The sequence below is a fragment of the Neodiprion fabricii genome, chromosome 7 (genome assembly GCF_021155785.1).
Source record: "Neodiprion fabricii isolate iyNeoFabr1 chromosome 7, iyNeoFabr1.1, whole genome shotgun sequence".
NCBI lineage: Eukaryota > Metazoa > Arthropoda > Insecta > Hymenoptera > Diprionidae > Neodiprion > Neodiprion fabricii.
Window position 1 is genome coordinate 24,084,547 of NC_060245.1, and position 11,586 is coordinate 24,096,132.

General features: G+C 37.0%; 1 protein-coding gene across 2 annotated transcripts; it reads left to right on the forward strand.

Annotated features, from left to right (window-relative positions):
* The first annotated feature begins 1,739 nt into the window (after nt 1–1,739).
* On the forward strand, nt 1,740–11,324 carry LOC124186451 (cohesin subunit SA-2-like). 2 transcript variants are annotated; one of them, XM_046578189.1, is made up of 13 exons: nt 1,740–2,043; nt 2,972–3,092; nt 3,180–3,353; nt 3,476–3,680; nt 3,847–4,182; nt 4,942–5,526; nt 5,632–5,968; nt 6,561–6,806; nt 6,900–7,098; nt 8,054–8,243; nt 8,394–8,701; nt 8,903–9,114; nt 10,402–11,324. In XM_046578189.1, the coding sequence occupies exons 2-13, from the start codon at nt 2,988–2,990 to the stop codon at nt 10,571–10,573; spliced, it is 3,069 nt and encodes a 1,022-aa protein (XP_046434145.1). In that variant the 5' UTR covers nt 1,740–2,043; nt 2,972–2,987; the 3' UTR covers nt 10,574–11,324. The 2 variants fall into 2 exon arrangements, with proteins under 2 accessions (XP_046434145.1, XP_046434146.1); XM_046578190.1 differs by having other exon boundaries at nt 1,743–1,829.
* Nucleotides 11,325–11,586: the final 262 nt, after the last annotated feature.

Here is an 11,586-nt window from a genome sequence, read left to right on the forward strand (position 1 = left end):
TGTTATTCAAATTTAATGTTCTTATCTTCTTTATTGTGGTTGAATATTTTCCGATGTTCGTCTTGTCACAAAGTATTCAATATCGTCGACGAGACTGACTTTTGGTTGAGAATGTAACGTATAGCCAACACATCCTTATCCACATTCGTAAGCGTAGGGTCGGCTTTTTTCAAAAGAGACTTTACATTCGGCAATTTCTCTGTCTCTTTGCATTCACGCTAAGGATTAATTTTGTAAACGTTGTTATAATCATTTACTTTCGTACGCTTCACTGCTTGTAGTCCGCTCGTGATCTCGTCGATGCTTCGACCTGACCTTTTCGATCTCAATATTGACACGTCTTGAAAGGATCGTAACTGCTTGGCATAGTTATAACTCTGTTTTCCACAACAATAATACACACTTTACCCGCTTCGATTATCACCCGTCGTTGACGAGTCATTTTTTTCCACCTTCGTTACCGTGTTGATCCGCATTCGGAGATATTTGAAAATGTGAGCGATTTGGCTTCTTCGAATTTTGATTCTGGCTCAATTTTTGCAGTATTGACGGGGCAAACTTTTAAGGTATTATCGGATGTATATTCCCAACGAAAAGTGAGTCTCCGTGAGGATATTGATCACTTCGCGATGAAATAAATGTCTGAAAAAAATCAATCATAGCCAAGTTGATGAGATGATTCGTTTGGAATAATAATGATGATGCCAAAAGTCGTTGATAAATTCTTTGAAACAAAAATTTGTTCAACAAACAAATCCCAAGTGAAATTTGTTTCATTTTATATAAAATTAGTTTATTGATTCTTCTGAATACCTATGAATTTTTTATACCAATTTTCGATGATTTTGAATAAATCAGTCACGAAATTTTTTTAATTTTGAAAAATGGATCAAAAGTTCTGAATTTTCGGATAGGCTTGCGTGAATGGTTATACATTGCACTGAAGAAGTTTTAAAGAGGCATGAAACGAACGGTTTCATAAATAGAACGTTAGAAAATTTTGGAAAACGGAATTATTCGACATCGCCGAAAATTCTAACAAAATTCACAGGGATTCAGAAAAGGCAATGAATTCACATTATATGAAACAAAACAAAATTTCACTAGAGATTCGTTAAACAAATTTTTGCGTAAACAAATTACCTTATCGACTTGGTTATGTTTGATTTTTTTCAGATTTCTATCTCATCGCAAAGTGTTCAATATTATCACCGAAACTCACTTCTGGTTGGGAAAATCCGTCCAATAAGATCTTAGTTTATTGTCAATGGGATTTATATTATTTAGCTAAAGGAATTCTGCTAATTCTGTCAACTTCGCAATCAACTGAAGAATCTACTTCGAGTATTTACCAATAAAACTTTCGACCACGCAGTCTTTTAATTAGCTACGTAAGAAAATGATGAGAATCTTCAGAGCAGACTAGCTTATCAGCCTTAGGAACATAGGATGAGATAAATAAATCGAGGGGACGGCGGAAGCACAATCAAGATGCGATTTCGCGATTTCTTCGTACTTTTTTCTCGTCTCGAGCAAAGCCATTTTTTCCGGGAATTCTCGCTTTGTGAAGTCTCGACCAGAAACCCTATCTGGTGTCTGTTGTTCATTCTCGCGCCTCGTGTTTTTATTTATTTATTTTTTTTTTTTCAAGATTCAAAATCGGTCTTATCCCTCGCGCTGCGTCGTAGTCGATTTTGTTTCCCTTTTAAGAATCAGCGTGTATTCGCAAACGGCTTTCTTCCCCTTCTTAGCCGGGCGTCTTGTATCCCTAATTCGTTCGAGATCGAGATGTTCTCGATCACTAGCATCGCGGCTACGAACTGAGTCGGGTATATTTTAATTAATTTGCTTCTCTCGTCATGTGTCGCCATCGTTATTGATTTTCGCGTCTGGTGATTTTATTCTTTTGCAAAATTCAAAATCAGTTATACCGTGTCCGGTGTCTTTGGTGATTTTATTCTTTTGCAAAATTCAATATCTTTTCTACCGTGTGCGGTGTCGTTGGTGATTTATTTTTCCCTTTCACGATCAACGTATTCGCAAGTATGTAAGCGGCGTGTCTTTCGGCGCGCGGGTTTTCTACCTTCTGCAAATGGCCGATAAACCCTTTACCCTTACCAATCTACCTACTTACAAACCGCGTTATGGCTCAGAGAGGTTTTCTAAGCTTCTAAAAGCGGTTTAATTACTTTCTTTTCAAATGTTGCATTCATTGCTTTGCCCCTACGCAATAAGCCGCTGTTGGCGAATAGTCGTGTATTTTTTATTCTTTATACACAATTTCCCCATAAGCATATTCATAAAAATCCTCTCTACCAATTCACTCCAAGAATTCTCATGATGGTATCTAATCGTATTAATTGCTCTAACGAACTCTCTGTGCTTTTCGCAACCCTATCGTTCACAAATTACTGTGCTGAGTCAAATTTTATAACGAGACAGTATTCTCTGGTTTTTGTGTTCACTGGAACGAAAGAGAAATTAGATAAAAAAAATTCATATTGAAATTTTCGTCCGCCATATTGTATTGGCCATCTTGAGTTTTCGAAATCTGATTTCAGATTCGTAATCGGCGACCCAAAGAACTTGTAATTTATGTGAAACAATATGTATGTGCGTACAGGGGTAACTTTATCGGAAATGAATTGTCCCTTCAATCTTTGCGAGATTATAAAAACAATTTGTTACTAGCAATAATAATTTACATTACATGGCAATAATTACTGCCAAGTATTGAAAACCTATTATAGTATACTATCAGAAATAGCGAAAAACCGTTACGAAACATGTTTTCAAATTTGTTTAAATATCCAAAAAATCAATATTAAATATAGATGATGAGAATACTTAACACTATTGGTCAAAGGGCTAAACGGCGGTATTCATCTGCTCGACAAATTTTCAATTTACCGTAGCCCATGGATCTCTACTAGAGAACCTCTGGCTGAAAATTCGATTTGAAAAATTTTAGTAACAATCGGTGGAGAATGGAAGAAAGAACTCGATGCGCGGTAGTGCGACGGACCGCGAAGTATAGAATAAAGGAAGTCGGTCTCTTTCAGTTATTCAAAATGGACGATTTGAACTGTGAAGTGAGTGAAATACACCGATAGCTTGCAACGTAATTTTATCAAACTTCCGAAACAAGTTTAACCATTAATGAATATTAATATCGGCAGGCGGTAGCCGCGGATTGGCTTCATATATACAAAGCTGAACCAGAAAATGCCTTCCTCATCCTTAAGCAATTTTTTTTCGAGACGAGTGGGTGCAACGTACTCCTTACACCGGAGATGAAGAGTTCCGCGGATTATATGAATCTGATTCGTGAAGCGGCCAAGCTCTATGACAAGGTGCCTCGTTGTTCAATGTCTATAATACGAATTCAATTGAAACTTATCATCGAGCATGAATCGCGACCGAATGTTATAATATTTATATCTTTTTTTTTCTTCTCCTTTTTGCAATACCGAAGGGCAGTCACGAATATCCATTGACCTTGCCTGGACAGCAATGGCTTACGTTACGAGTAAAAATTCATGATTTTATTGAGAGTCTGATTGGCCAAAGCCAATATTCTGTATTATATGATCGATTTCTCATTACCAACATTATTTCTTTGCTCAATCTGTTGGTAGCGTCCAAAATTAGAGCTTTCAGACACACTGCAAGCTTTATTGGTAAGTGAATAATGCAAACTGAGAATTTCTTACGGCAAAATAATTAACATAGCAATTGACTTCGTTTAAATGAAAATAATATTCACAACTTATTGGATATTAAAGGCCAACATGTTTTACTCGTCTACCCGGGAAATCACGTTTTACGTATCAAATTTCTTTCCAGGAATGAAGATCGTATGTGCCATTGGACACATCAGTGTAGCTGTATCAAAAAATCTCGAGGCAACGGTCATACGTCAGCGTCGAGTCATCAAATTACAGAACAGTGGAACAAGTCGAGCGATTAGCAAAATCGAAGCAGTAACAGCGGAAAGAAAGGAACTTGAAGATAATATGGCTGAGATTAAGAAATTGGTGTCATACGCATTTGGTGCGGTGCTTGCTCATTGTTACGAAGATAAATCTGTCGAGATTCGATTACTTTGTGTTACGGAAGTTTCCGAGGTGTTAACCATTTATCCCGACCTATTTACGGAGGACAAGTTTTTGATATACCTAGGTATGAATAAAAACAATTAATATCGCGTGTCTAATGATATGAGGACGCATACGCCAAGAAGCCGAATTTTGTAGTGAGAGGGTGTATAATTTTTTCCTTTTTCTTTTTCTTTCTTTTCGTGCCATTCGCTACAAAAGCTCTCGAAACGCATATCTATACTAAAATTAGCCGAAAGAATAAATAAAAGTAAAAGGTCTTATCTTTGGGTGGATACGCTCTTTCAGCACCAAAATATATTTTTATTTATCACATTTGTAAATGGTTTAAGGTCAAATCCGCCATTTTTATGTTTATCTCGTAAACTGTGCAAAAACTTTCGGAATGTGAGATTCCATCGATTTCGGAGAGCATTTCTATAATTTCGCATCTTGTAGAAAAAAAAATTAATAATAATAATAATATCGGGTGTAGCGGTATAAGGTCGAGTGCGGGCACATGCGACCTTACGACATTAGTGAACGTGATTATTTTTCATAAAGTTCGCGATGACATTAAAGGCATAACCGGTATCTATTCGCGACCATTTACCGTTAATTGATCAATTTTTGAATATTAACGTTTTCTAATATTGTATCCTCATGTTTTTCGCGCAAATCTATATAGAAAGGGGAAAAACCAGTTCTACTTTTTACCTTTACGCGTGGTAAAAGGTCGTATAGTGACGCATGCATCGTTGTACCATTAGACACGCGATATGAAGAATAATCTTGAGTGTACTTAATTCAAACTTCCAACCGCATGTTCTCTCCGTTGAACTAGGAGTCTCGCTTGCGGATCCAATCCTGAATATTCAAAAACCAGCTTTCCGAACCCTGACCTATTTGTATTCCATGGATAAATATGCTGAAAAACTGTGGAACTTTACAAAATCGTTTAGGCATCTAATTATCTCATTGACGAGGAGCGAAAATATCGACGTGGTGACCGACGCGCTAATTCTTCTTAAATATATGTTGGAACGTCACAGAGATCTTTTTCAAGATATTTGTCTCAATCGCATTTTTTCATTCGTTTACTCATTGAATAGAAATGTGGCCCAAATTGCCGGAGCATGCATCAGCGAACGAGTAGCATTGTTGGACGAAGACGCGGACGGAGGTGTCAGCAGAAACACACCCCGGCTCCGGGAGGTCGCCAAGTTTTACCTCGAGTATTCCAAGAACCCCGACCATTGCCCGTATATAGTCGACGCCTTAATCGGGAGTGGCGAAATGATTAAAGACTGGGACGGCATGACCGATTTGTTGCTCGATAAACCAAGATTCGACGCAGACGCGCTCAACGATACAGAAAAGGGAGCACTGATCGAGTTGATGGTTTATGCCGTAATACAAAGCGCCACAGGTGGGATTTTTTTCCCCTCCATTATGCCTGGTGTAACGATTGTTTTTAAAATGGAATTGAATTACAAGGAAGTTCAACCAATTCTATTATAATTTTGTTTTACAGGTCAAGGACCAATCGGCAGGGGTCCAATCCCTACGGAAATGCATACACCAGAAGAGCTTCAAGCAAACAGGGCAGAAATTACGGAACACTTTATTCGAACTTTACCTGAGCTCTTGGAGTTGTACAAGGATAACTCGCTTGTATTGACATATTTGCTCGTAATTCCCCAGTACTTTGATCTCGACGTATGCGCTAAACAGATACATCTGTATCACGTTGATTCGCTTTTGCGAAAGCTTCACTACATCGTTGAGAGAATAAATACCTGGAGAGTTTTGGACGCAGCGGCCAGAGCTCTGAAACATTTGTGCAGTGATCCTCACGCAATATATGCTCGGTAGAAATAACAACTGACTTAACATACCTACCTACAAATGCCGGCGAACTTCTTTTAAAGCTCTCGTATTTCAAAAAATAAACATGATATTTTAATATCGAAACCCCGAACGAAAGCTATAGATTCTTTGTCGAACTTTCACTAAATTTTTATTATTATTATTATTATCGTTTTCTAATTTTTTTCACCCGATGATAAAATTAATTTTTGAAACACTTTTACACCTTCGGAACCAAGCTTGATATTTTAAATTTCAACATGTCAAATGAAACCTACATTCACTTCGAATCGCGCGTTAAATCTTCAGGAATTTTTTAGTGTCTTCGCTAATAAATTTTTTTAGTTTCTTCAGAAATATTGAGTGTAAAAAAAAAAATTAAAAATTAAAAACTTAGGGACGGTTGCCGGAATAGTTATCGGTTATCATTTTTTTTCTTCAGGCAGACTTTCTAGCGATGCCGGGACGCAACTTTACCGCGCTATTACGATACACTCCGCGAAAATTAACCTTCTTCAATTCGACCGATAAATGCGTAAAATCCGCCTCTTTGTAGCGCCGATCGAATAATTCATCAATTCTCATATTTTCAAGCGCCGACCTAACCCGCACAGTAATGATTGACGAGACAGTGGCAACGTTTAACAATTGTATGGGAAAATACAGATTAGCGGTACAGGAAATGAAGGATGATGAAACTAGCACCTACGCTGATGATGTGGACATTAGAAATGTCACGAGAAAAATTTCGATATTCTACCACAGTCATAATATGACCCCATGGCGACTTTGGGATTTGTCGTTCAAAATTATCCCAGAAACAATGAGGAATCCAAAAAGGTACCGTTTATCATTCAAGGTCTCACTACAACATTTTTTATCGGCAAGTATAGAAGTGTTACTCCGGCATCGATCGTATGAATTTTGTTACAGGCCTTTTCCGCACGAAGCACTTAAATATTGTATGAATATTTGCTCCAGCGCACTATTGTGGGGATTAATAGACTTCGCACGTGAGGAGGACTTGGAAAAAGAAGGTGTGAAAGAAAAGTTCCACCTTTTCAGGAAGCGCTTACACCGATTCGTGGATCATATGTGTCGTTTGATCAAGGGCGCCCGTGAAAACGCAGTGGTAATGCCGCTTTCGATGAAATATTAGGGAATACCATGTTAATCGTGGTATATCACTGTTGGGAAAATTTAACCAAACATTACGTTCGAGAAGGTTCACTTTACGTTTGGGTTATTTGTTGTATTTCTCTTACTGAATATGACACAAATTATCATAATTTTAACATTTAAATTCTCATATCAGCATCTAATTTTTACTTTGTACTTTATTTTTCGCATTGGTTTTTTCTTTTTTTTTTCTTCCAACCGTGCAATGTCATATAGTATTTCTGACAAAGTGACAAGGGACGAAAGTTGGCGATTTCGAATCACGCATCGCCAACTTTTGGCCGGTTTCTCAGGAGACAGTTGTTGTAACAACGAGCGGGTGAACAGCGGTGGGACTTTGCCTAGCAGTTTTGCTGGACGGGAGTGGCCAATTTCTTCTCCCTAGGGACGAAAGTCAAGCAATTGTGAAACGCGCATGCGCGAACCCATCTTTACGACACTTGGATTTAATCTGGGTATACTTTCGTCCCGCTAAGCTACTACGGAAAAGCACCACTTTTCATTTGGGTGTGATAAAACTTTTCTTCTTCAACACGCGCATGACATATGGGCACTTTTTCGTGCATGTGGGTCGAAACGAAATACACTACGTTTCAAATTCGATTTCACTTATATGATAATTAATCATAAGAACAACGATTGATGATCAAAATCATTCTGTTTTTTTTTTTTTTTTTTTTCATGTTATTTCTATTACGGCTCGTTATCTCCCTACGTAGGTAATATCCATTGCCGCACTTACGGGAAGTAATGGAAATAACGACCCTGAGAAAGGAAACGAAGCCCACGCTCGAAATGAGCAACTATCCATCCGTTTTATATACGCACGAAAAAAAAGAGCCTATTTCGTGCGGGTGTTGAAAAATATACTATTGTTTGTTCCTTCACGTCAGTAATCAATTTTACAGCTCGCATCACCGATTCTGAGAGAAGAAGCTCATAATTCGCTTTGCAAGGTGTTATACATGTTTTCCTTCAAATTAAGGTCGTACGGTAACCCTTTCCTGAATAATATGATTTATGTAGCCTACCGGGACTACATGATGAACTTGTTGAGTAAATATGTACACGAGTATATTCTCGGCGATCTGTTACATGGCAAGTATTCGAATCACTAAATGGTACATACGTTACACATACGTAAACTCGATCAGCAATACTACGCAAATTACACACTCATTTCGAATATTTATAGCTGGCGTAATTTTTAAATAATGCGTTTCCGATTAATTCAACACAACTATTTAGATCAGAATGACCCACGCTATAAGTTCGACAGATTACGTGATAAAAGAAGGGTCCTGGAATTTTACTGCAAACTGATGTATCGTCACACGACGTCCTTGAAACGACCTCGTAACGATTTTATACGTAGCCTAGATTTCTTTGAAGATTATTGTAACGAGATAAAACCTGCCCTCATCTCGCAAGGGAGTCGAGTGAATGCAGTAGACTGCAGTCTACTGATGCAGTACTCTTTATACCGTTTGTACAATGAATTAATTGCAGAACGAGGATATATATGCACAGGGAGCAAAGAATTCATCGCTATAAAGGTAATTCGATAAGAACATCTACCTTCTTATTCGGAAAAATAAGATTAACGTTAAGTTTCAGCTATCCAAAGATTCTATCGAGTAACATGGAAATGTTCGATTATCGTTTAGGTGACAATCGTCACTCTGTAACGTATTATTTATTTTTTTATTCATGTTTTTTTCCTTCTTTTCGTACTGATTCTAACCTACGAATTTCAGGGATTAGCCAAACGGATCACGTCGCCTTTTAGCTTAAATTTATTGATGCAACGCAATGCAATCTTAACTTTTCACAAAGCTGGAGTTTTATTGGCCTTAACGACTCCGGACGAATGGCATTTGGAATCGTTTGGACGTCCTCGCAGTCTGCCTTTATTAGAAATATTATGTGGGTTTACAGATGCCCTTGTGGATGCAGACAAAATGTATATGTAAGTATTACGCGTGGAGTGATGGATTATTTATTATTGATTTCGATTAGAATTTTCACTCCCACCTTGAATGCATCTGCAACCTGCAATCGTTAGACACTGCATACTTAGCAAACAAGAATAGCTCCAACATCGTGAAAAACGTTAACGCAACCCCCCTAATATTTTGCGGAAAAAAGGTCCCACCTTTACAGCGTAAATTGCATGTAAAAGCTTGGATAAAAAACGATTTTGAAGTTGAAAATCTTGGCTTCGAGCACCATTTTTTGAATCAAGTCTACACGCACTTTTACTCGAAAGTAATCCTATCTTTAAGTCACTTGTGGTAAATTTTTAATGCGAACCTTTGACCACCCGCAAGCATACGCGTTTAACACATTTTCTTTTTTTTCAAGTTATGTCTCCGATTTTCTCTCGCCAAGATATCCAACATCAGAATAAATAGTATCCGAAAAACTTAAAACTTCTGTACAAGTTTTAAAGAAAGGAAAATCAACTTCTTAATACAGCCTTTGTGAATCGTTGTTAAAAAATGACCCTCAACTGTATTGGCAAATTTGAGAAATTTCCAAATATTGGATCTTGAAAATCGGTGATCAAAATTTAAACTCTACAGTGGCACAGCTTCCGTAAAAATGGCGATCACGTTTCTTTCGTCTCACCATATTGAAGCATAGAGATTTTCCTCCAAAAGCCTGTTTGTAATTTTTCCCCATCGTCCTTTCACACCAAGAGCATTAAAGTTCAAACGAAAAACAGCGACTGTACGCCTACCTCCGGCATTAGCATTATCCAACGTTGTTTTTTTTTTTTTTTTTTTTTTTTTATTTATTTTGACATATTGCTGGATAAAAGTTGACAAAAAAAATCTAAGACAAAATTAAAAAAACGCCATTTTCAAAAAAAAAAAGATCCTGTTTATTGCGTATGATCGTGCGAAGCCGCCGACTAAATCTGACAAAATGAAGCTTGACGGCAAGATTTTCAGCTTCAAAATCGTTTGTAATTTATTCTTCCACTTGCAATTCAGGCAAAGTTGAAGCGTTTTAAAGTTGGACCTCTTTTCGGCCAAAAACAAAGGGCGGGCCATTAACTTTTTGCCTCTAGTTTATACATTTGTTATTGCTTATTGCATATTCTTTGTGCGCTTTTGCCATCAGTTTCTTCACGTGATTAATTCCAATTTTACTTTCGTTTCTCTTGTTTTCTCACTGTAAAAAGATTTTCTATTCCGTGTAATAAATAAATGAATAAACGGGTAATTATAAGCTGCGTATGAATCTTCAGGCTCAAGTATGTTGAGAAGCGGTTTAGCGATGCGTTGTTGATACCAACGATTGATACGGATTTGGAAGAGTATTGCGAACCGTATATATTGTACAAAAACAGTTTGAAGCGTAGAATTCTTCACGATGAACCAGTCGCAAGTGGATCGGGTGTAATGGAATCACCATTATAAGTTATGTTACTGGCAAGTGTTGAGAAATTTCTCGGTATATTTGTTTAATTTTACATAATTATGATTCATATCTATACTAACGATAAGCAACAAGTCTATTGTGACTTTGGAATTTTTTCACATCCCGATAATTTAGTGTGTTAATTAACGTTACTATCGTGTTTTCACAAGAAGAGTCAACGCCACGAGGCTTTCAGACGAGCGTTATTTTTTAATCGTATACTAATTATGTGTTGTTTTAGAAAATATTTACCGATTTTCTCGTTTTATTCTTCATACGAATGTTATTTTTTATACGAATAAGTAACAGAAGTATACAACTTATAATCTATACACTTTGTGCAGTTTCACATTGTCAAAGGAACTTTAAAACTATTGGTAACATGATTATCTTTGAAAGCATTGACAGCCGATGAATCGGATTTTATCAAAAGAAGAACTGCTCAACGTCATAACAAGCCAGTGGAATTAGTTGGTATATGAAATCTGATAATGGAGTTATTTTTTATTCGCCCTTGTTTTCATGTCAACGAATGTAATCTTAATTGTAATTAAATTGTACGCGTAAGATATATATATGTATAAGTCAAGTAAGACGAAGAGGAAAATTTCACGAGACGCATGTCTCATTATTTGAACAAATTTCCAATTCTTGTCTTGAAGTATACGATATTTTGTACCACAATTATTTTAATGTTGCACTTGTCTGTATTTCGAATCGACGTCGGCCTTTGTATTCTTATTAAACTGTTTTTTCAATTACTTTCTAAAGAAACATTGACGTCTCAATCAAGGTTTGAAATGGAAAAAATTCGCTCGCGTTCGACTGTTCATAATAGGATCGGGTGAATATGAAACTTTTTTCTTTTCAGAGGTGTTTCCTGCGATATGATAAAGAGTGAGAATTCATTGATATTCATTTCAAGATCAATAATATCGGTGCTCCAACGTAGTCAGGCGAATTATGTAAGATCTCGTTCTATCAAGATTACGGTCGAACGGATCGAATTTTT

Excerpts from the sequence above, each read along its gene's own strand:
- LOC124186451 (XM_046578189.1), top strand. The coding sequence starts at position 2,988 with ATGGAAGAAAGAACTCGATGCGCGGTAGTGCGACGGACCGCGAAGTAT. Across the intron at positions 3,681-3,846 it reads ACACACTGCAAGCTTTATTG|GAATGAAGATCGTATGTGCC; the intron begins GTAAGTGAATAA and ends ATTTCTTTCCAG. Across the intron at positions 8,244-8,393 it reads TCTCGGCGATCTGTTACATG|ATCAGAATGACCCACGCTAT; the intron begins GCAAGTATTCGA and ends ACAACTATTTAG.